The sequence below is a fragment of the Setaria viridis genome, chromosome 3 (genome assembly GCF_005286985.2).
Source record: "Setaria viridis chromosome 3, Setaria_viridis_v4.0, whole genome shotgun sequence".
In the NCBI taxonomy this organism is placed as follows: Eukaryota; Viridiplantae; Streptophyta; class Magnoliopsida; order Poales; family Poaceae; genus Setaria; species Setaria viridis.
In genome coordinates this window covers 21354529-21376789 of record NC_048265.2, presented here as the reverse complement: position 1 = coordinate 21376789, position 22261 = coordinate 21354529, and the positions used below count along the sequence as shown (strand labels likewise).

Here is a 22261-nt window from a genome sequence, read left to right as displayed (position 1 = left end):
TTGGTTTCCAACAGATGTCGACATGTTTCCTGGCCCAATTGTTTCATTTCGCCTTTCCCGACCAGCTCTTATTATGTTTATTGGTAAATATACAGAACCAAAGGAGGGGGTTAAATTTTTTTCCCAAACACTTTCATCCTTAACCTCGCATGCAGAAACCCATAGACACGTATCTCTAGGGAAAAAAATGTATTCTCCAATATTGCATTTAGTGCAATTAACCCCTTAACTAAACCTAAACCGGTGAATTTATTCTCCCCATATTAGTTTAACAATGGTTAAGTATCATATAACAACAGTTTAACAACAGTTTTAGTCATGTAATCATCTTGCTAATCATTGCTTAGCCACGTCTTAGGTTGAGTCAATCGCTATAACAGATCGGTTCTGTTAATTTTTTCGTAAAAATATTTTATGGGTAGCCATTTTGGCATCAAATTGCTAAGCAGTGATTGGTCAGACGATTATGTGGCATAAATCGTCATTAAATGACACTAAACCATTATTAAATTAGGGGATGATTAGTGCACCAATATAATTAGTTAAGAGATTGATTTGCACCAATTAAAATATAAGGGATGAATGTTACACTTTTGCAATAAGTACGGGATCTGTAATTTTTATTTTTTATAATTTTTGTGTCATACTGTTATTTATACATCATCCATACAATTTTACGTACATGAATGCACGTATTGCGTACGTATAATTTAATAAATGATTGATGAGTCGATTCTTTTTTTTTTAACTATGAGGAGTTGATTCTTTGACGCTATCATTTAACTAAATCACTCCTACACGTATAATTATGACCCCGTTGTAACGCGCGGGCACTCATCTAGTACCACTAGAACTTTAGACACGGCCGGATTGGGCCAGTTTTTTTCCCACTAGTCACCCGTGCGGCAATGCATGGGATATGGTCATGCATCGGGGAACAACACTGTGTCACCTTTAATCTGTCACATTGAATCGTGAAGAAACTAATAGTCTAGCAATTTTGCAAGATCGAATCAGTAAACTGAAAGTTTCATCAAGCTAATAAATACATGCACATACAGAGGTTCGAGGAGCTATGGATGTAGTAGTCATCAACTGAAGCAAATCAGGTTTATATATATAAGTAACGTGAAAGTGAAATGAGAATGAAACTAAATGCAACAACGATAAGTGTACCATTTGGTTTTCCTATATGGTTAACAATAAAAGAGGTAAATTAAAGTCAGATTTTGCATATGCTACGACATTAATTCAAACCATGATAGACTAAAAAACAGCATATGCATGGTCGGACCAGGGGAAAAGCACAAAAATTATCACAAAATTATGGCCGCATCAACGTAGTACTCTAAGAAGTTAAGCACAATGAAATGATTTAGGAGCAATCTCCAAGCTGACTGTTGTATAGAAATGGAGGTCATCCAGATCAAGTTAGAACACTTCTGAACATAGCTTTTTTCATTTTCTAGCATTGCCTTTGCCCAACTCTTCATCATGCGTTGTAGCTTGGTGTCACATTCCGGTGTCAAGTCCACAAAATTCAGTAATGCTATACCAGAAGCCTATTCCTGCATTGAACTCAAAAAGTTCAGTTATACAGAGATGCTGCACCTAACAAACTAATCATGGAGGTTTTGGCGAGCGTATCGTCTCTCCGTAGAAGTTTAAGTCCTTTTTAAGTGAATGGTTGCGTTTAAGAAAATTATCACTCAGAGTTGTATGAGGTTCTGAACAACACTGTACAGTATAAGAAGTTAGGTGCAACTATTTGTGAGATATAATATAGGAAAGCTACAGGCACCACCTAGGGAAATTTGTACAATTAAGCTTACACATTTTGGAGTAAGAATTAGTTTGCAAGCTGGAAGCTCCTGCTGGCTGCTGCATAATCTTCGCATCGGTTTGTACAGGACAAACTAATCATGGTGAGCAGGTGGAGCAAATTGATATCCACCCCTTCCCCCCTGTCAACGGCATCGAAGCTGCTACTGCGGCGTGGAAGCCGGCCGCTCGCAACTCACAAGCCGTGAGGTGGAACGCGAAGCTAGCTGGCCTGAGACAATGCCCACTCGTGCGATCTTGTTTTCACCGTAGATGTAAGATCGGATGGCTGAGAAATCGAGGTGACGTGATCCAATCCTAGCTCGAGAAATGTCCGCAGGTTTCGTCACCTAAGTTAGAGATGCTTCCTACAACTGGTACACTACTCATCTGCTTCACGGGAGACGCTTAGGACAGATTGGGGTTTCGTTCTTTTAAGCAAGGCCTGGAGGAAAGTGTAATTTGCCAAATTAATCCTGCAAACAAGTGATTGGAATTTGTTTTGACAGCTTATGCGTGTGTTGTGTTGGATTGAGTAATATTTATACAATTCGAGTCGTATTTGTTCAGGTTCCTGTGATTTGGCCATCGTCTTGTTTGACTCCAAAAATTTGGTAGTGTAGTGTGATGGCTGGCTGGGCTGCAATATGTGCTTGTGCAGCTGTGCTGAATAGTCAAAGCTTGCACTACATCAACCCTGCTACTCCAGTCTCCTGTTTTTGACGAAGTACTCTACGAAGGTAAGCACAATGAAATGATTTAGGAGCGATTATAGACGGGGGGAGAGGAGAGTGCTATACTGCAATGGAGTGCATGTGAGAGTGAGACTAGCCGATTGAGAAGAAAAGCTGTAGACGGGAAAAGCAGGGTCTTTTTTTTATGGATGACAAACATCGTGATCTTTGTCGAGTGCAGCACAAGAAAAAAATAATTGCGATACGTAAACAGGTTTCTTTAGAGAATTTGGACTTATATGCATATTATTCTAAACGTAACTTGAATATATTTCTGGAAGGCAGAAGAAGAAAATGAATGACACAAAAGAATGAAGATCGGTGACAGGTAATTAACTGCCACACTCGTAAGGGCCTTATCATGATTATGCAGAAGTTGCTAGGTCCAATATGTAACGATCCAGGGGTGCAGCTGCAAAGAAAGAAAAAGGGATGGAGGTAACCGAAAACGAAGAGGGACCTCGTTGTAACGATACCGCACGCTGCAGGGGCTGAAAAAGAAGTGGGGTCAAACTAATCTTCTCTGTATCGTTTCAAGAGACGATGACTAGTGCAACGCTTCAATTTATAAGCTGTTGTTTTCGTCGTTATTAGTTAGCCATGGTGGTACTAAACTCTGCTGCGCAAGTAGGGGAGCGCCCCCACGCCCGATGCTCGCTTTAGTGGGCCGCACGTGCGCATGTGCTGGACTACCCGCAGGGGGCCGAGTAATCGAAGCGGAGCCCGGGGCTTCTTCATCCCAGCCCATTTCTTTTTTTCCGTGGTGCAAACGTTACGCGCCGTGCAGTCCAGCCAGACTCCCTCCAGACGTACAAAGTACAGGGTATACACGTGCACGTATATTATACGCTCGTAAGTAAAATGCTACGTGCACGCGCGCGCCGGTACGCGTTGTTGGGCTGGGCCGGACGCGTTGTTGGGTCATGAACGCCGCGGAAAGCCCAAAACCTCAAAGATAGCCCATTTAAGCCCATCCCTCAACCAACCGTCGTGCCAAAGCACGTAAGGACCCACCACGGCCGCCGTCCGGCGGGCACACGACACAAACTCCGTTTGCGTCTTGCGACGCAAGCCACGCCTGCGATGAACAGCAGCTACTACTACTAAACCCAATCGCCCACGGCTTCAGCGCGCACGCCATCGCCTTCATCATCTCGCACACGGTCGTCGTCGTCTCGCCCGTCGCCCGTCGGGCTAGCTGAGCCAGATCGCGACGCACCCAGCAAGCAAGCAAGAGGGTCCGAGACGACGACGATACAGCTACGTACAGAGCGAGAAACCATCGCGTCGAGATGTTCTGGCGGTTCGTGAAGACCGTGTGCATCGCGACGGCGGGGGGGATCGGCGGGTGGAAGCTCAGGGACAGGTACGAGGAGATGGTCGGCCCGGTGAGGCCCACCTCGATCCTGGCGCGGGCATCGAAGCTCTGGGACAGCATCAGCCTCCCCTCCTCCTCCTCCGGGTCCGGGGGCGAGGGCGGCGCAGACGGGCGGCGGGTGAGGGAGCTGGAGGAGAAGATCGCGCGGCAGGAGGAGAAGGCGCTGAGGGACATGCAGAAGGTGCTAGCCGCCATCGAGGACCTCAAGGGGTATGCCAGTTACCAGCACGAGTTCCCGCCGCCGCCGCCGCCGGCGGCGGCGGAGGCGGCGGCGGCGAGGCGGCCTTTGAAATAATCGGTCGACGGCGACCGCGACCTTGCATATTGCGCGCCGCTGGTTGTACGCATGCGTGTCGCCCATCGACGTGCTGCCGATGGCTTCGTTTAATTCATGTTTTGATCGATACTGTATACTCCTAGAGTCCTAGGCAATTATTTTGGTACTATGCGGCGTGCTCCAGTATTGATTACTGCTAGTACTCCATTTTCGACCGTGCATTGTGACCGTTGGGTGCATCACGGGAAGCGTATGCGGTATGCACGCATGCTATCGCAAGTTCTCGCGTCAGCTGTGCAACGTCTTCTACGACGGTGACTCGGAAACTTTATTTCCTTCCGGCAGTGTGTTTAATTTCGTTCAATCGTTCTGATCACAATGCACGTGACGTGCGTCTCGTGCCCGCGTCATGTATAATTTGCATTGTGTCGTTATATATGATAGTGGTCTGCTGCATGCTAACACCAATGTTTTAATCCACACTCACCACACATCTTTGTGGAAAGATAATTTTGAGTTGAACGACGAGCACCTACGCTAATGCTAATCGATACGCTCTTCATGCTAATCATATTGAGCTTGTGGGATGAACGCAACGCACGCCCATTCGACAGCCGAGCCGCGACGGTGCATGAGCTGTTGAGGGGAATCAGAAAGGAGGTGCTCTAATGGATTGAGGCAGAAGCCTCCCGGTTGGGTGACTAAATAGAGAATAGTAGGTACTAGCAGTCGGTTGTTGGTGTTTGGATCCTCGGGCTAAATTTTAGCCCTTGTCATATTAAATGTTTGGACACTAATTAGAAGTATTAAACATAGGCTAATTACAAAATCAATTTCGCAACCCCTAAGCTAAATCGCGAGACGAATCTATTAAGCCTAATTAGTCCATGATTTGATAATATGGTGCTACAGTAAACATTCGCTAATGATGGATTAATTAGGCTTAATAGATTCGTCTTGCGATTTAGCCTAGGGGTTCTGCAATTAGTTTTGTAATTAGCTCATATTTAGTTCTCCTAATTAGCATCCGAATATCCGATGTGACACAGACTAAACTTTAGCTCCGGGATCCAAACACCCTTCAAGGGTTGGGATCCAGCACTGTGATGATGTAAACATTCTTTCTCGATTTTCATTTCATCTTAGGCCCCGTTTGGGTCCAAGGAATTGGAATCTATTTATGGAGTAGGTTAATTTATGTTGGAATGTGGCATTCCACAACTTTCCAAAGTTTAGATATAAGCCTATCTTAAATTCATGGGGTATAGATTATGGTTATTAGAATGGAATTCAATTCTTATAGCACGCTCTTAGACTCGCTTCTCTATAGTAGAAGTGCAGCATACAAGTATCTCTCCCATATCACCAACTATAATATACAATTATATTCCACATACAATTATATTAGCTTAATTAATTTGTGTCTAAATTATGATTATTAGGATGGAATTCAATTCCGATGATCCAAACGGGACCTTAATAAAAATGATGCGCAGCTTTCGTACATATTCGAGGAAAAAAATGAATTCGATGCATAATCCCATGAAAATGAGTTAGACTGATTTAGCTGGGGAAGCGGGATTAATGGATGTTCTTGGTTCCAAACACTCAGAAGCAATTTTGTGAGTCTAGGGGCTAGGGTTGGGAGTTGAGATAATGTTTTGCCTCGTACTAATTCTTTTGACGGAAGCCAAACCAAATAAACGAGGTGGAGAGAATATGGACCGATGGATGTGGTGCAGTAGGGAGTAGCCGACACGTGATCGTTACATTTCGGTTGTCCTGCGTTTTTCGACGAAAGGAATAAAACTTGAGCAGCTGAACAACTTGTATCCATTGGATCAGATGTGAACGTCAAAAATTCACGCCGTGACCTCCCAATCCAGCAATCCTAAATCCTTTCCTACCTCCTAAAATGGGATGCAAAACTCTATTAGCGGTGGCTTATGATAGGTTGGTTCCCTCTAGCTCCACCCTATGTTCCTCCCTCTAAGGTACAAGGTATGGTGGCAGTGGGAGCTCACCAATAGGAGTTGCTGATAGAGATTAACCGTAGGTAAAAGGATTATCGTAAAAATACTATACGTACAAACTTTTTAGAAGTTATATTATAACTTTATAGGACTCTGTAGTATTCAAAGTTTTTATACTCACATTTTGCTCTTTCGCTATCATCATGTTAGGCTGTTAGCTGGCGCACAGGCTGACAGGCGAAAGTATCACTGAACCCAGGAAAATTACAGATTTGCCACGCACACTCTTTACGCTTCCAGCCCTCGCCGGCTCTCCGCCGTGCTGCTCCACAGTCCACACCACACTACACGCTCCTCGGCTCCCGTGCCCGTGTCACCTTGGCCCGGGACCCACACACCGGCCTTCCCACACGCCGCGCGCGGCGGCGCTCTCCCTCGACCCCTCAAATCCCAAGCGCTTCCAAGCCGGAACGAAGCGGAGAGGCGGCGATGGAGTACAGGAGGGTGAAGGATCAGGTAAATCCCGTGTCTGGATTAGCAACTGCAAAAGGCCTCAAACCCCGAGAGGAATTTATCAGATTCGATGCGCCCCTCCGATTAGGTCCCTTCTGCAGCCTCTTCGATCTAGGAGAAATTCTCCCCTTTTCTCCCTCTTAGCATTGTCTTATCCTAGGGTTCGTAATCTACTGGTAATCGGTACCTGGGCGGTAGATTTCTGTAACTGTCGTTGTTAAAATGTGGTGTTGTGGGTGAATGTGCGTGGGATTGACATGCTTGCAAATATTGTTTGGGGAGTCAGGTCGTTTTCCATGTGCTGGATAACTGCTATTGGCAATGCTGTCGAATTTTAAGATTGTATTGTTCTCTCAGATTGGCCATGCTCTTGCCACCACTCGTTTTGGTATAAATTCAGAATACACGACTGCATTTCCAGTGAGCCCAGTTTGTGGTATTGGTTAATTTGGAGATGATTCGAACAACAGAGGCAAGCAATTGTGTGTGCACTGTCAAATACTAGCTTTCTAGAATAATGTTGTGGGCCTTGGGTGAAGTGACAAGTCTGTCGTAGTTCTTTCCCAAGTAACCAAGTTCAGCTTTGTGTTTCCCAGTTGAGTAGGGAGTAAAAGTATAAGTCACTACCTGATAATTGGCTGGCTGCTTGCAAAGCTAAAACTGTCGGAACGGCAGTCCAAACCTAAAAAACATTGTGACTTAGCTCATTTTATGTTTTAAGTTCGACTCACTGATGATGTCAACGACTGCTCGAACTTGGAATTCTGTCATTTATGACGGACTACCTAAAGAGTGAACTGATAAACTGATGCTTCGCAAAATGGTGTATCTGTTATTTATAACACTTGAAGGGTGAAAAGACTGGACCAGCATGCACAAATCATGATCTGTAGGGTTTTAACTGGATTTGACCAATTTTGATCCAGTTCCTGTCTCCCGTAACCGTAGGTAACCACATGAAAAGAAAATCAGCAGTAACTAGCGTGGCCATTGCTTTTATTTGTTTTTATTCACTACACCAACCGTTTATTTCTCTAGAGCAGTCTCTAATGTATCTTCTGTCCCTGAAGGAGAGTTATGATGATTTATCTCAGAAGGATGTAGAAAGCCTCAGTGGGAGGTCGCTATCTAGCGCAAACAGTAAGTTATTGATACATTGTTGTCGAAATGCTCTCTTATTATTTGTACAACGTGGAACTTATTGTTGATTCTGTCAGCTACAGCTAGTGGTCTCAGTTCTGCAGGAGGTGCAAAAGGCAAGTCTAGTTGGAAGCTAAAGTAAGTCCTGCTTCCCTCAACCTTTCTTTACAATCACTTCCTTCAATATTATCTGACATCTTATCTTTATGTCGTGACAGGTCTGTTGTTACTCTTGCATTGACGCTGCTAACAAGTTCTCAGGCAATATTAATTGTGTGGTCAAAAAGAGCCGGAAAGTATGAATATAGTGTCACAACAGCTAATTTTTCGGTGAGAAAATTATGTCTCGAGATGTATATTGTATATATTTAGATTGTCCATCAATTTGCATGAACTAATGTGCCCACTGGATTGTCAGATTTTTCCTCTTTTGTTCTTTCAGCACAATCTTCTGTTAGTAACTTTTTTACGTATATGTCTAGGTCGAGGCTTTAAAATGCCTTCTATCACTAGCTGCTCTATTTAGGACATGGAACCGCCATGGTGTTACTGATGATAATAGGTGAGCGCTGCATTCTGGCAACTGTGTTCCTCGTGCTCACTTTCTACATTTCATGGGTATATAATTATATTTTTTTACATTAGGCTGGAGTAGACCATTAGAAGCCTGATTTACCAATTCAAGTAAATTAACATGACATGGTCTTATGTTCCAAAGAAATTTAAAACGTATAGTGATTTTTTTTCCTGAATATATCAAACTGAGACTGGCGGTTGGTCTATAACACTGGCGGAGGATAGTGCAGGCCAAGATGGGCCATGGCCCCCCCTCACTTTATAATTTCCCTTTGAGTGACAGTAATCAAAAGTAGATAACTATGTAATTTTACCCTTAATCCCATTGATTACACATAACTGGCCCCCCCTTGATTTATGTTGAAGCTCCGCCACTGGTCTATAACTGTTGCTCTGTTAGATTTAGTTGTTCAGCTGCCATTTGATTTTGTTTTTTTTTTCAGGTTAACCACATCTTTTGATGAAGTCAGTGTATATCCGATTCCAGCTGTTCTTTATATGGTGAAGAACTTATTGCAGGTACGTTTGGTACTTCTGTGATATGACCAATTTAATTGCATGATGTTTAGCATGTTGACGTACCCTTCCATTTGATGTTATGTGCCAGTACTATATCTTTGCTTATGTGGACGCACCAGCATACCAGATCTTGAAGAACCTGAATATCATCAGCACTGGTGTCTTGTACCGCATCATTTTGAAGAAAAAGTTAGTATCTTCTGAGCAACTGGAAATAATCGCTACATTATGCTTTACCATAGGAATGGGAGCCCTACGTAGCATGATTGCAGTTTATTTTGTTGATCCATCATGGCTTGGCTTGGATTAGAAGCAGAACTAGAATTTCAAATCTTTGCCTATGGCAGATACCAGAGCTGACAAAAAAAGAACTATTGCCTCTGTGTTATTGGCCTTCTAGCTGATCACAACTTCTGTTTTCTTCACCTTCCTGGAACTTCTCACAATCTTTGCTTCACCAGTATGGTTCCCTGTTTCCAGTATTTCACTGTGTGCATGTATATTTATTCCGTGTCTTTCCTGTCCTTTCAGGTTAAGTGAAATCCAGTGGGCAGCATTTGTTCTTCTATGTGCTGGTTGCACGACAGCTCAACTCAATCCTTCGTAAGCACTAAGCAATATCCCACATTAATTCCCTCCCTCCATCGCATTGTCTAGTGTCATTTGGTCATTTAATGAAATATGAGTTTTGACTAGTTGAAATGTTATTTGTCCATTTTTAGATCTGACCATGTGCTTCAAACTCCTATTCAAGGTTGGATGATGGCAATTGTGAGTTGTAATTGAAGACATTCAGTTTCATTTAGATTACTATTGGAAGTGTTTTCCCTCACCTTGCTGAATTGGTCATTCTCGTGCAGGTGATGGCTCTTTTAAGTGGTTTTGCTGGGGTATATACAGAAGTATGTCTTGTTGCTCTTGGTTTCTCTTCTCTTAAATATCTTACTTTAAATGAATTCATTTGGTGTAAAACATTAGGGAAGGTTTTGATTTATCTTTGGACATTGCAGGCTATCATTAAAAAACGTCCGTCAAGAAACATCAACGTGCAGAACTTTTGGCTATACATTTTTGGGGTGATCTTCAATTTAGTTGCAATTTGTGTTCAGGATTATGATGCAGTCATGAATAAGTTAGTGCTCATGGAAACTACTAAACTCTTACGCTGCCTTCAGTATAATTCATGTATTTAACAGTTTTACTTACGCTATCTGGCACAGAGGCTTTTTCCATGGGTATTCATTCATCACAGTTTTGATGATTCTGAACCATGCACTGAGGTACCAACAACTAAGAGTTTAAACCCTTTTTTTGTCACCTAATCAAGGTAGCTTACACTTGTTTCATTTACCATGTAGTGGAATTGCTGTTTCAATGGTGATGAAATATGCTGATAATATAGTCAAGGTATGTGCCACTAGCATTCAAATTTATGTCTGAGCATCATTTGTGATGTTAGTGAAGTTGATTCATGTGCAGCCCACTAGGTCCCGACTATTGTTTATCTATGCATTGTAGCCCATACACGGCTTTGTTGCAACTTGAGTGTGGAGGCAACATTAATTAGGATTGGGTTGATTAGTTTCCATATTAAATATTTCATTTGGGTTGGTTGCTATCATTAAGGGTTCCTTTTAGATAGTTCACATGAGTTAGGCCCTAGCCCCTCCATGTGAGGTCACTGTCATCATTTTAATTGAGCAAGTATAAAGAGGAAAATAAGTCTCCAGTCTCAGGATTCAACACCCTGCTAACTCCCTACGCTTCAATCGTCATCATCTATCTTGTCCTTTGTTCTGTGTTTACCCTGTTATTGTCAAAGGGTGACAAGTTGAGGGTTGGATAAGGGCGTTTCAAGGACGTAGTTGATACTCAATACATTTTGATGCATATATTTTACTTTTTTCCTGTTGTTTCAAATATGCAAGTTTCTGTTTGTTTTTCGGGTAGCAAGACAACTACCCTGAGTCTACCAAGTGCCTATATCATTACCTTAAATGGTGATAATTTAAAGCACATGAAACTACCTTGTGGTTGTGGGTTGCAAAACGGGAGGGGGGGGGGGGGGGGGGGGGGGTGGTGGATTTATCTCAAGCCTACCCAGCCTAACAAACAGGGCCGAAAAGGCTTTGATGTTGTTGGGCAGTGCTCCAGGAGAACAAATAGAGATACTCCCAAACAACATAAAACCATATAGGTGCTTGACCCTAAAACAGATGCATCTTGTATATGGATGTTTTGTCCTCCTAGTGCTCTTTTGTTTAACCAAGTTAATCTATTCAAGCAGTCCTTGACTTAAATTAATGAAAATATCTTACAGCAGTTTTTACTGACAATATGTATTTACAGGTTTATTCAACTTCAGTTGCAATGCTTCTGACAGCAATTGTATCTGTCTTTTTGTTTAGCTTCCATTTATCCCTTGCATTCTTCCTTGGATCCACGTAAGTGATAATGAGAATGTCATTGCCACTTCTGTTGATTAGAACCTTCAAACTCATGATGCAATATCAAAATCTGCTCTCAACTTGCAGGGTTGTGTCTGTCTCGGTGTACCTGCACTCTGTCGGAAAACTTCAACCACAGAAATAAGCTTAATTGAGTCGCTGGTCGCTGTTGGTGGACAAGATTTCAGTCAGTCAGTTATCACTGGATAGCACTGAAAGCATTGCCGCAGATGGAATCTGGGATCTGTTCTTAGTGTATGGTGGTTTGAGGCAAAGTTTCAGGGAGATGGCAGAAACTTGTAAAATCTAGTAGGCCTTATTACTCTCTATGCATAGGCGACAACATCCTTAGGTAAAAGGTAACACCTGGAATGTTTTTGTGGAGGGGTTCTAGCTATTACTTGGTCGTAGTCTCTGTTCCCTTGTATCTAGTTCGCTAACAGCCAACTGTATCGCACCTAGTGTTTTGCAGGTGGCATACAGATTTTGTAATGACCAGATCTTTTTTTTCATATGTAGCTATCATTCTCTTGTTCACCGAGCACATGAGGCCGTTACTGAGTGTAGTTTTAACAGGATGCAGGTGCAGAAACTAAGATCTTACGAAGTACTACGGCATTTCACTCAGACGTGTCTGTAGTGAATTCTGCAGGATTCACGTTTGGCGTTTGTTTTATGGCGAAATTGACTTCTGTACATTACAGTCAGACTTGTCTGCTATGTTCATCGGCCGATTTAAATGCTAGGGCAAATGCCGAACATAAGAAATAATTTGGGCATGTTTGGCAATCAGGTGTTAACCCGTCACATCGGATGTTTGATGCTAATTAGGAGTATTAAACATAGGCTAATTATAAAACTAATTGCACAGATGAAGTGTAATTCGCGAGACGAATCTATTAATCGTAATTAGTTCATGATTTGATAATGTGGTGCTACAGTAACCATTTGCTAATGATAGATTAATTAGGCTTAATAGATTCGTCTCGCGAATTAGCACAGGGTTCTGCAATTAATTTTATAATTAGCTCATATTTAGTTCTCTTAATTAGCATCCGAATCTTCGATGTGACACTGTTAAAGTTTAACATCTCGTATCCAAACACCCTAAGTTGTTACAACTTACAGCTGGCGTGCACTAACCCCGAACCAAAAGCGCCAAACTAGCATGCACTAACACCGAAACAAAAGCACAAAATTGCGGGTTGCTATCACCCTCCATCAAACTGTAGCAGTGAGCATCCAACATTGCTACAACAAAAAATGTTCTCACAACCTGAAGCTCCTAAAGCTTCCAATAACAAACACAGACGACTTTTTTTTTTATTCGGGTGATGTCGGATTCGGAGTCCTAACGCCATCTAGCGGGCAGCAGAACAGACTTCCTCGGACTTGATAGGCCAAGCGCAGGCGGGTGTGGTGGGGCCACCGGGAGCTGGGTGGTCGAGTCGGAACCGGAGCGGGGTGGTCGAGTCAGAAATAAATCTGACATCAAGGGTTGTTGGCAGCATTCCATTTTAGAAAAAATAACTTCACTTCACCAACTTCACAAAATTACTTGTCAAACCCATCCAATCCAGCTCCACAAAAAACGTGGAGCTAGTGGTTAGATCCACGTTTTTCCTAGAGGATCTTCCGGGGATGCTCCAAAAACGTCAGTTTCAGACTTCCTCGTAGAGTTGAGGGTTATTTACCCACATTTACCACTCGTTACACAATATACCACCAGTTCGTTTCTATTTTCCCGAGACTCCAACCTTGGTCGGTTCAAGGCCATGGCAGCCGACCGTTTGACCGGCGGGTACTTGCCGGCAGTAAGGATTCCAGCGACGGGGCTAGCACCTACACGTCTAGAACTACGAGGCGCATCTATAACCCTACCTGACCCTGCCGGAATACGACTGGAGCAGGCTGGTGGCGAGCGGCGGTGGACGGGATAGGCGGCGGCGGCGGCTGCTCTGGCGGCTACGCCAGCGGTCGAGGCGGGAAGACGGGCGCGCGGGCACCGGTTGGTCCCAAGGAGCTCACCCGTGTTCTTTGTTTGGGTGGAGAGGGTCGGAGTTGGGCCGACGATGATGAGGTGCGGGCGGTGGCGGGAGGACCACGGGCGGTCACGGAAACCGAGATTCCCGGCGGTGGGGTGGACGGAGCACGACGGGAAGTGGCGGAGGCTGGAGCTGTGAGGGTGGAGGAGCTTCAGGTGCGAGCGATTGGAGGGAGATGGCCGGGATGCGGATGAATCGGCCGGCGGCCTAGCTCTGTTCGTGGATTAGAATGGGGAAGCAGAAAGAAGAAGAACAGGAGAGGTTGGGGGACGCCGGTTTAAGGGCCTGGGCGCTGGGGGAAGCCGGGACACCGGCATTCGCGGAACGGACCGGCGTGGTCCGCTTCACGTCAACATCGGTGCGGTGCTAGCCAATAGCGGCCGGCCGCTGCTGCCGCTTCTTCTTGGCCGCCGCCGTAGCAGGCGCCATCGTCGTCGCGCCGCTGAGTTTCTTGGAGAGGAGCAGCCTGAGCATGCCGCGACCCTTCTTGCGCCTCGCCGCCGGCTGTCTCAACAACCTGCCGCTGGTGTTGTGGACCCTCGGCCAGCACGTCGAGCAGGCGCTGCCACCGCACGCGGCCACGTCGATGGTGGTCGTTGTTGAAGAGAAGGGGAGAAAAGAGAAGGGAGAGGAAGAGAGGAGGTGAGAGAGAAGAGACTGACATGTGGGTCCATTCACAAAAGGGTAAAATAGACTATTCGCAATAAGTCCTGATGTTTCTGGAGTTGGAGCATTACAATCAGCCAAACACGTACAACAACTCCATGTTTTCCTGGAGTTGGTGGAGTGGAGCTGCAATTTTGCGAAGTCCGTAGAGTGGAGCTATTTTTTCTAGAGTGAAGTGCTGCCAAACACCCCCTAAAACTCAACTTATACATGAAGAAGTCGCAAAGTGGGAGGTCAAGCCTGGAAGGTCCTATATATATATTGGAAGATGGTTAAGCGCTTGAACTATAAAGCCCATCAAGACCTAGCTTCGTAGTTTTCGTTCCGTTCCTGGATGCGCACGCCACGTGCCTTTGACTTTTTTTAGCGCCCCTCCGATATTATTTTCCTGAGCATGTTATTATTTTTGAGAGCGCTTTCGACCTTTTTTAGCGTGTTATTATTATTTTTCCACGTGACACCAGTTCTCAACCGACTGATGTATTGTTTGACTAATTTGCTAGGCATGTGATTTGAAGTGGGATACTAACAGGTGGGAACTTGCAACTTAAAATTTGAAGTTTAATATACTAAGATATAATTTTTACATATGATCAACATGTACGTCCAACTAAAAACACAAGTGAGAATAGAATTGTTATTATACAAACTAATAATTAACTAAGTAACTTCAGGTCTACTCGATCCTCAACTAAGAAACATCAATCACCCTAAAATGAATCATCTCCTCATGAAGAACTAGAGCACTTGTTAATAATAAACATAGAATTACAATAAGTTTTAGAAATGTTAGGATGTGGAAAAGAAACTGCTAGAACTGTTGAATATCATAATGATTTTGACAAGATAATTGTTGAACAGTAAGAAGTTAAATTTCTAAAACTGTTGAATCTAATGGAGAAAAATTATGGAACAATATGAGGTTGAATTCAAAATAGTTGAACCTATTCGTGTAAAATTGTTGGACCTTGTGGTAACTAAAAAATATTGGAAACTAGAAATGTTGGAAACATTCATTATAAAAGGTGAACACACAGTTAGAAATGTTGAAAACATTTACTAGTTGTGTAATGGTAACAAAATGTTAGATAGATGCAGTTTTTTATCATAACATTGAAAGTATAAAATATAGATAATCATTGATAGAAAATTTGTGACAAACCTAGAAGCAAAAGCTAAAGAACAACATTTGGATTAAAGTAGCATGTGGATGAACTTTTCATGAAATTTGTTGTACTTTTAAGAGAGGAGTTGGAACAAAAATAAAATGAACAACGGTTGTGCTCATGGAATATCATATGTGAATTTGTTATAAAAAGACCTTTTAGGCTTCTGTTTCAAAAATGGCTAATGCATTAGGATCACACTACCCTAGCCTACAAAGTGGGGTTCGTGATTAATGTTGGGTGCATGTCAAAAAAAAGTTGGCTATTATTGGCAAAATGTTGGAGTATGTAAAAAAAATGTTGGGCAAACAATATAAGAATACATTGGTATATGAAAAAAAATGTTGAATTATGTAAAGGAAATGTTGGTCTATTAAGTAAAATGTTGGTGAATGTCAGATAAATTGTTGGTCAATATCAAGTAATGGTGCTATGTGCCCAGAATAAGTTAAAGGAAAATGTTAGTGCATGTCAATGAAATGCAAGAAAAAACTGTGTATGAAAAAAATTGTTGATAATGGTCAAGAAAATGTTGGAGATTATGAAAAAATGTTGGCCAATCATCAATAAATGTTGATTTAGAAAAAAATGTTAAGAAATATAAAGAAATGTTGGAGATGTGTTCAAAAATAAGTTGAATAGATTCTAAAAAGTTGGTAAGAGTTTAAAAATAACTTTAAGAATATATTGGTACATGCTCAAAACATGTTGGCCGCCATTAATAAATGTTGAATTATTTAAAGGAAATGTTGGTGTATCAAGAAAAATGTTGATGTATGTCAAATAAATTGTTGGAGAGTGTGGAAAAATGTTCTGCAAACATAAAAATGTTGATATTATGTAAAAAATATTGGTCAATATCTAGAAGTGTTGGTGTGTGTCCAGAAATAAGTTAAAGGAAAAATGTTTGTGTATGTAAACAAATTTTAGTCATTCTCAAAAAAATGTTGGTTAGAGTATAAAAATTGTTTGAATAACATAGAAAAAATGTTGGTGTATGTCAAACAAATGTTGATCGATATCAAGAAATGTTGGTGCATTTAAAAAGATGTTGGACAACTTAAATAAATGTTGTGCAACACATGACTCGAAGAAAATGTTTGAGTATGTTAAAACTGTTGAAATTAGGCATCGTGGCTTCACGATAACATAATTTCCATTCATTGCCACTCCATTCAAAGAAAATAGGAGAAGCTACATACCTTATTAATCAAGCCATCATCAACCACGAAGCTGCTTATCTTTTTGAACAACTCATACATATTTCATTTACATTAACTGCAAAATCGTAGAAGAAAGTAAGCAAGGCAAGAATCCAATTATTATGTCATGGAGCATAGTTGGTAATGGAAGGTGTAAAAAGAAAAACTATTAGTTGTAACCATCTACTTATGAGTTTTGATATAGTTTTCAAGTTTAGTTGGTTCTCACAAGATATGTTCCCTTAAATAATTTGTCATGGCTAAGGGCATGATGATTTAGAAGGGTAAAGGAATTAAACTATTAGTTGTAACGCAATCCGGTAGGAAGATGTCACATGTTTGATTCATAGATAAAGTGTTTATCAAGGTCACAAAAATTAGTATAATGAAAAATTAATGAATTTAGTAAGTACTCGAGGTAGTGCTAGAAATGTAGAGAGCCAAGATGCCTTACTATAGTATAAAAAATGTACTGCTTCATGTATTATTCGCCTGCTTCTCACAAAGAACAGACATTTTACTTGAGCTTAGCATTGACAGATACAAAACGAATGAGACAGAGCCTGCAAGACTCCTCATGTGAGCAAGACAGCACGACAAGCCTGCAAGGGTCCTCATGAACATCCTAGTAGAGCCATGAGCTCGTCTTTTAGATCCACGATCCTCGACAATGAAGGCTACTGCCTCATGAGTCATGTCACTAAAGAATAAAAATAAGATGAGCTTCTGACAATAACAATCACAAAATAACTAGAACGGACAAACATTAATCACAAAATAACTAGAACGGACAAACATTAAGATACAAATCCATGGTAAACTTGAAAAGAAATAGAGCTTAGCTCAGATCGACAAAGATTTGATCAGAATCCAACGCATGCATCCCTTGGAAACACGCGGCGGAAGCAACCTACCGCCAGTTGAACAGGTGGTAACTCAAAAAAATTATAACTAATTCATATAAATTCAGATAGAGATAAACTTTATATAAAAATTGTAGATCTCGACGAGATCTACAACTTTGTAGTTCAAATTTTTTTCATTTGATGTCATCTTGGTACTCAAATATTCAACACAAGTTTTATTTGTAGTTCAAATTTGTGTCGATTATTTGAGCACTAAGATGATATCAAATGAAAAAAGTTTTATCTACAAAATTATAGATCTCGTCGAGATCTACAATTTTTATATAAAGTTTATCTCCATCCAAATTCATATGAATTAGTTATGATTTTTTGAAAGTGTAGTATCTAGAGGTGGGAAGTTACCGCCGGTTCAGCTGGCGGTAGCTATATAGATTTGTAATTTTTTTAGGAGGTATATTTTAGCAAAATACTAAAATAAAAAATAAAAAAATTTCACTATCTGAATCCAGTGCACATTGCTTGCAGCCACGCTCGGTCCTATTTGGGATACTAATTAGAAGTATTAAATATAGGTTAATTACAAAACCAATTGCATAAATGAAGGCTGAATCGCGAGATGAATCTATTAAACTCATGATTTGACCATGTGTTAGTACAGTAAATATGTGCTAATCATGGATTAATTAGGCTTAATAGATTCGTCTCACGAATTAGCCATAGCTTATACAATTAATTTTATAATTAATTCACGTTTAGTTCTTCTAATTGGTATACAAACATTCGACCCGAACTAAAAATCATAAATCAAACGCGCCCGCAGTCTTGGCGGCCGGTCGCCGGTAAGGGACGCAGCCTGCGAGCACGGGCGTCGCAGCCGGTCTTGGCAGGAGGGCGCGCTGCGCGCGTTGAAGTGCCAGGTGAGCTCAGTCTCTGAGACTGTCTGTCAGCCTGACCGGCTCACTTCTGCAAGCAGCAAAGGAGCTATCGGCCATCCGCAAGGGCATTCCTATCATCAGCCATTTAGCTTCCTTTTATTAGAACTCAAATGTTCAAGCAAACTGGCCGGCATACTAGGTTGAAGCCTTCTAAAATTTATCCTCTATACAAACCATTATTTCCATGCTTGACAACATGCATGTCTTATGGTCAGCAAAGTGCAGAACATTTGAGAAAGTGGACCAAGATTGCTTAGTGCCTGTGATGTTCAGCCCCCTATAATTTTATTTTGGATCCGGCCAGGGGTAGATTGGACCAAAATGAAATAGTTTAGGGAAGTAAAATGAGCAAATGTTGTTCAGAAATGAAATAGTTTAGAGAAGTAAAATGAGCAAATGTTGTTCAAGGTTAAGTGAGCAATGTGAATCGGTTTTTATCACATATTGCTAGAAACACTAAAGATACAGGTTTTGTTACACTCACCGGATGCCATTTGCACTGTGCCACCACTACACGCCACACCTGGCGCCGCTCATGATGAACTTCACCGGCGACACCCACCTAACGGCCTCGTGCCTTGACATCCCCTTCCCGTCCCTCACCCTCCTCACCACCAACCTCCCATCCTCTCCCCACCGATAACATGCGCTCTCCCATCCTCCCTCGTCGTGACCCACTCCTCACCTTCGAAGTCTATGTCCCGGACTGAGCTCACGTGGAACCCTGCGCCGCCGGGGATGGCCACTGCCGCGTCAGAGTCGAACGAGGGAGGAGGTGGCGACGACAAGCGTGGAGGGGGAGCAACAGAGCGTGAAGGTGCGGGACGGGAGTAGGAAGGAGGCGAGTGGGGTCGGAGAGTGGGAGGAGGTGGATGCTGGAGGTGGCAGGGACGAAAGAGGGATCGTAGATGGCGTCAGCGAGGAGGCGTCCAGAGGAGGAGGTGGAGAGCCATCGAACGAGGTCGACGGAGGAGGCGAGCGGATGGCGGCGGAACGAAGCGGGGGGGGGGGGGGGGGGGGGGTCTGCCATTGTTGGGATTCGGAGGTGTTCTTGGGGTTTAAGGGAAATGGGTTGAAAATCGAAACTAAAACCATCATTGTGTTTTGAAATAGAACCATGGGAATTTGAAAATCTTAATAATCAATTATTTTCAATCATGGTATTAGAAAGAATCATGAAATTGTAATATAAAATTAGTTTAAATGTAATTAATCACTATTTAGTTTTGTCATACGTATAATTGGTGGATTGTGCTAAACATAAATCTAGCTAAAAGTGTGTAAAAACATCTTCATCGCGAACCTTGTGGGCAGGAGCCTGATAATAGGCTAATCAGATGAAGAAAAAACATCACACAGTAATTTCAGTTACCCATCACAATTGGCTAAAAGATTTCAATTTCATAGGAAAGGAAAACGGAGTGATAAAGGTAAGAAACTTGTCAATTTTAATGATTTAGAATTGAATTGACAGTACCTTTCATCCCTGTCTACTCGGAGAGGTGAAGATGGCACATACGCTGCTTGCGAAATCGACGGCTACGTAAAAAAAACTTGTAAACGTTAGTCACCTCCAGTCATTAAATAAAGAAAAAAAAGTCTAAATTACTGCCTTCAAGTATAACTAAAGTCTGAATAACCTCTAAAATAGTTTTTTTCAGTGTAGCTCTAAACTATGTCACTTTCAATTTACCCCTTTAACACAATTTGTCCTTTTTGTTTCTCCATGCATAAGTGAAGTTTTAAGTTCAAATTTTGCATGATGATAAAAGATATCATAAGACATGTTAGAAAATATATCATGAATTTTTTATCGTTATTTTGATAGGGTAGGATATTTAATAATAAAATTTATCATTGAGATACAAAATTATATAAAAATAATGATAAAAAATTTATAAAATATTTTTAAATATATATTATGATTTCCACTGTCACCCTACAAAATCTCAAATTAAAATTCATCTTGTGTATGGAGAAAAAAAAAGATAAATTGCATTATGGGGTAAGTTGAACCAAATAGTATAGTTTATGGGGTAAATTGAACCAAAATATAGTTTATGGTTATTTGAACTTTCGCTATAGGAGTAATTTGGACTTTTTTCTTAAATAAAAATAATACTTAAGTTTTTTTTTCTGCCGGTCACTTAAAAAACTTCCCACGGTTGGAATTCTTGTTGCGATGGAACATCTCGAGCCTGTTTTTTCTGATGCCAAACCGGCAAGTGCACAGGGGAGACAAGCGGACGGAAATGAAAAGAAAAGAAATACACTGAACCTGTAACCACTAACCAGCATGATACACACTACACGCCTACACCGTGTCTTACTCTTTGTCTAGTACGGTCTACTGTGAAAGATTATTGAGTAAATTCCTTCTATCCCACTCAAAACTATACATATCCCTTCCGTGCCATCCAACTTATGTGCCATCCAAAATTAGAGTAGTACCGTTGATTCTAATTTCTGATCGGCTACGTGCCACTACCGTCACTTTTGTCCTCACGGCGTTAGAAAACCATTCAACTGCGCCGTTCTCTCTCCTCTCCTATTCTCTTGGTTTTCTCCTCCGCTCCTGTTCTTGCCGCACAAATTTAAGTGCTGCCCACAGCATACTTCCTCCAATCTCCAACACAAAATGGATTGCTAATCCATGCTACTTCACAGATCCAATGTTGCAGCTTCGGATTGTTGCAAAGGGAGCTCGGATTTAGCATCAAGGACCTTGCCCGACTCGGTCCCCACAGCGCGTGGTCGCGCGGAGCGAGAACGCGGGGGCGGCGGCGGAGGCGCACCAGCGCGGGAAGCGCGGCGGCGCCGCCACGGCCCGGCGCTGCGCACGGCAAGGGTGCGGGTCCCGCGGCCCGGCGCGGCGGCTGGATGCAGGGAGCGCCGGGGGCGAGGACGACGCACCCGGCGGCCGCACGCTAGGCGAGCTCCCACGCGGCAGCGGTGGGGCCGCCAGCCGCGGCTCTGTCCCACGCTCGCGCCGACCCGTGCGGCCGCGACCTCGCCCTCACGACGCGCCACCTCGCAGGCGGCCACGGTCCGCGGCGCCCCAACGTCGAATCAGCCGCCGTCGACGCCGACCACCGCTCCCGCCGCCGCGCACAGCCGCGCGTCCACGCCTGTGGCCGCAGCCCCGTGCGCGACGCCGCCGCCACTCCGGCGTCGCGTCCCAACCTCGCTCCGTGTCGGGCGCCATGAGGACGGTGGATGGGGAGGCAGTGTCCGGGAGGACTTCGTGGTGGAGAAGGGCGGTGAGCACGAGCTGGAGGGCGCGGCGGTGGGGACTTGAAGCTGCCGACGATGCACGGGCAGGGGCGAGGAGGCGGAGCCGGCGCCAGAGCAGAGGTGGGAGTGGGAGTGGGAGCGCGTGAAATCGAAGAAAGGTGGAAGCAAGAAGGAAGGCGGGAGTATATTCGTCTTTTTCTCATAAAAGTTGACATTTGACGGCAATGGCACAGGGGATGGGAAATTACCATCAATGGCACTGGAGGGATGTTAAAATTTTGGACGGCATAGAAAGGATAAGCAAGCTTCCAACGGCATAGAAGGAATTTACTCAAGATTATTACTAGTACGTGGATACTGCACCTCGAGATGCTTTGGGACACCAGGCAGCTAGACGACGAGACGACACGACGTCCCCTCCGTTTGGCTGAGCTAAAAACCAACGCGCCCGGAACTCGCGTCGACTGACTCAACTCGAGGCGCCAGACGCTTCTCGAGAAGCGCACCGTTGCCGTTCGAGGAAACGACGACGGGCCGATCCGATCCGATCTCCCCGTTCCCATGTCGCTTCCGGGCCCAAACCCACACCCATCACCCATCATCGCAAACACATCAATGCCGCATCCTCGGATTCCCCTGCGCTCCCCGTCCGCCTGTCTCCCCTGTGCCGGCCCAGTGGGCTCCACGCGTCCCTATCGGCCCCACCCAACCCCGGTTCCACGCCAGCCGATGCCGCCCCCTTCCCCCCTCCCCCTCCCATTTCAAATCC

The 22261-nt window shown here is 43.3% G+C and overlaps 1 protein-coding gene across 2 annotated transcripts; it reads left to right on the top strand.

Annotated features, from left to right (window-relative positions):
• The first annotated feature begins 6434 nt into the window (after window positions 1-6434).
• Window positions 6435-11922, top strand: LOC117850561 (CMP-sialic acid transporter 2). 2 transcript variants are annotated; one of them, XM_034732419.2, is made up of 15 exons: window positions 6435-6699; window positions 7767-7836; window positions 7920-7974; window positions 8055-8166; window positions 8319-8398; window positions 8856-8931; window positions 9020-9120; window positions 9463-9534; window positions 9654-9702; window positions 9792-9833; window positions 9942-10063; window positions 10152-10211; window positions 10290-10338; window positions 11281-11375; window positions 11466-11922. In XM_034732419.2, the coding sequence occupies exons 1-15, from the start codon at window positions 6673-6675 to the stop codon at window positions 11521-11523; spliced, it is 1068 nt and encodes a 355-aa protein (XP_034588310.1). In that variant the 5' UTR covers window positions 6435-6672; the 3' UTR covers window positions 11524-11922. The 2 variants fall into 2 exon arrangements, with proteins under 2 accessions (XP_034588310.1, XP_034588309.1); XM_034732418.2 differs by having other exon boundaries at window positions 7914-7974.
• Window positions 11923-22261: the final 10339 nt, after the last annotated feature.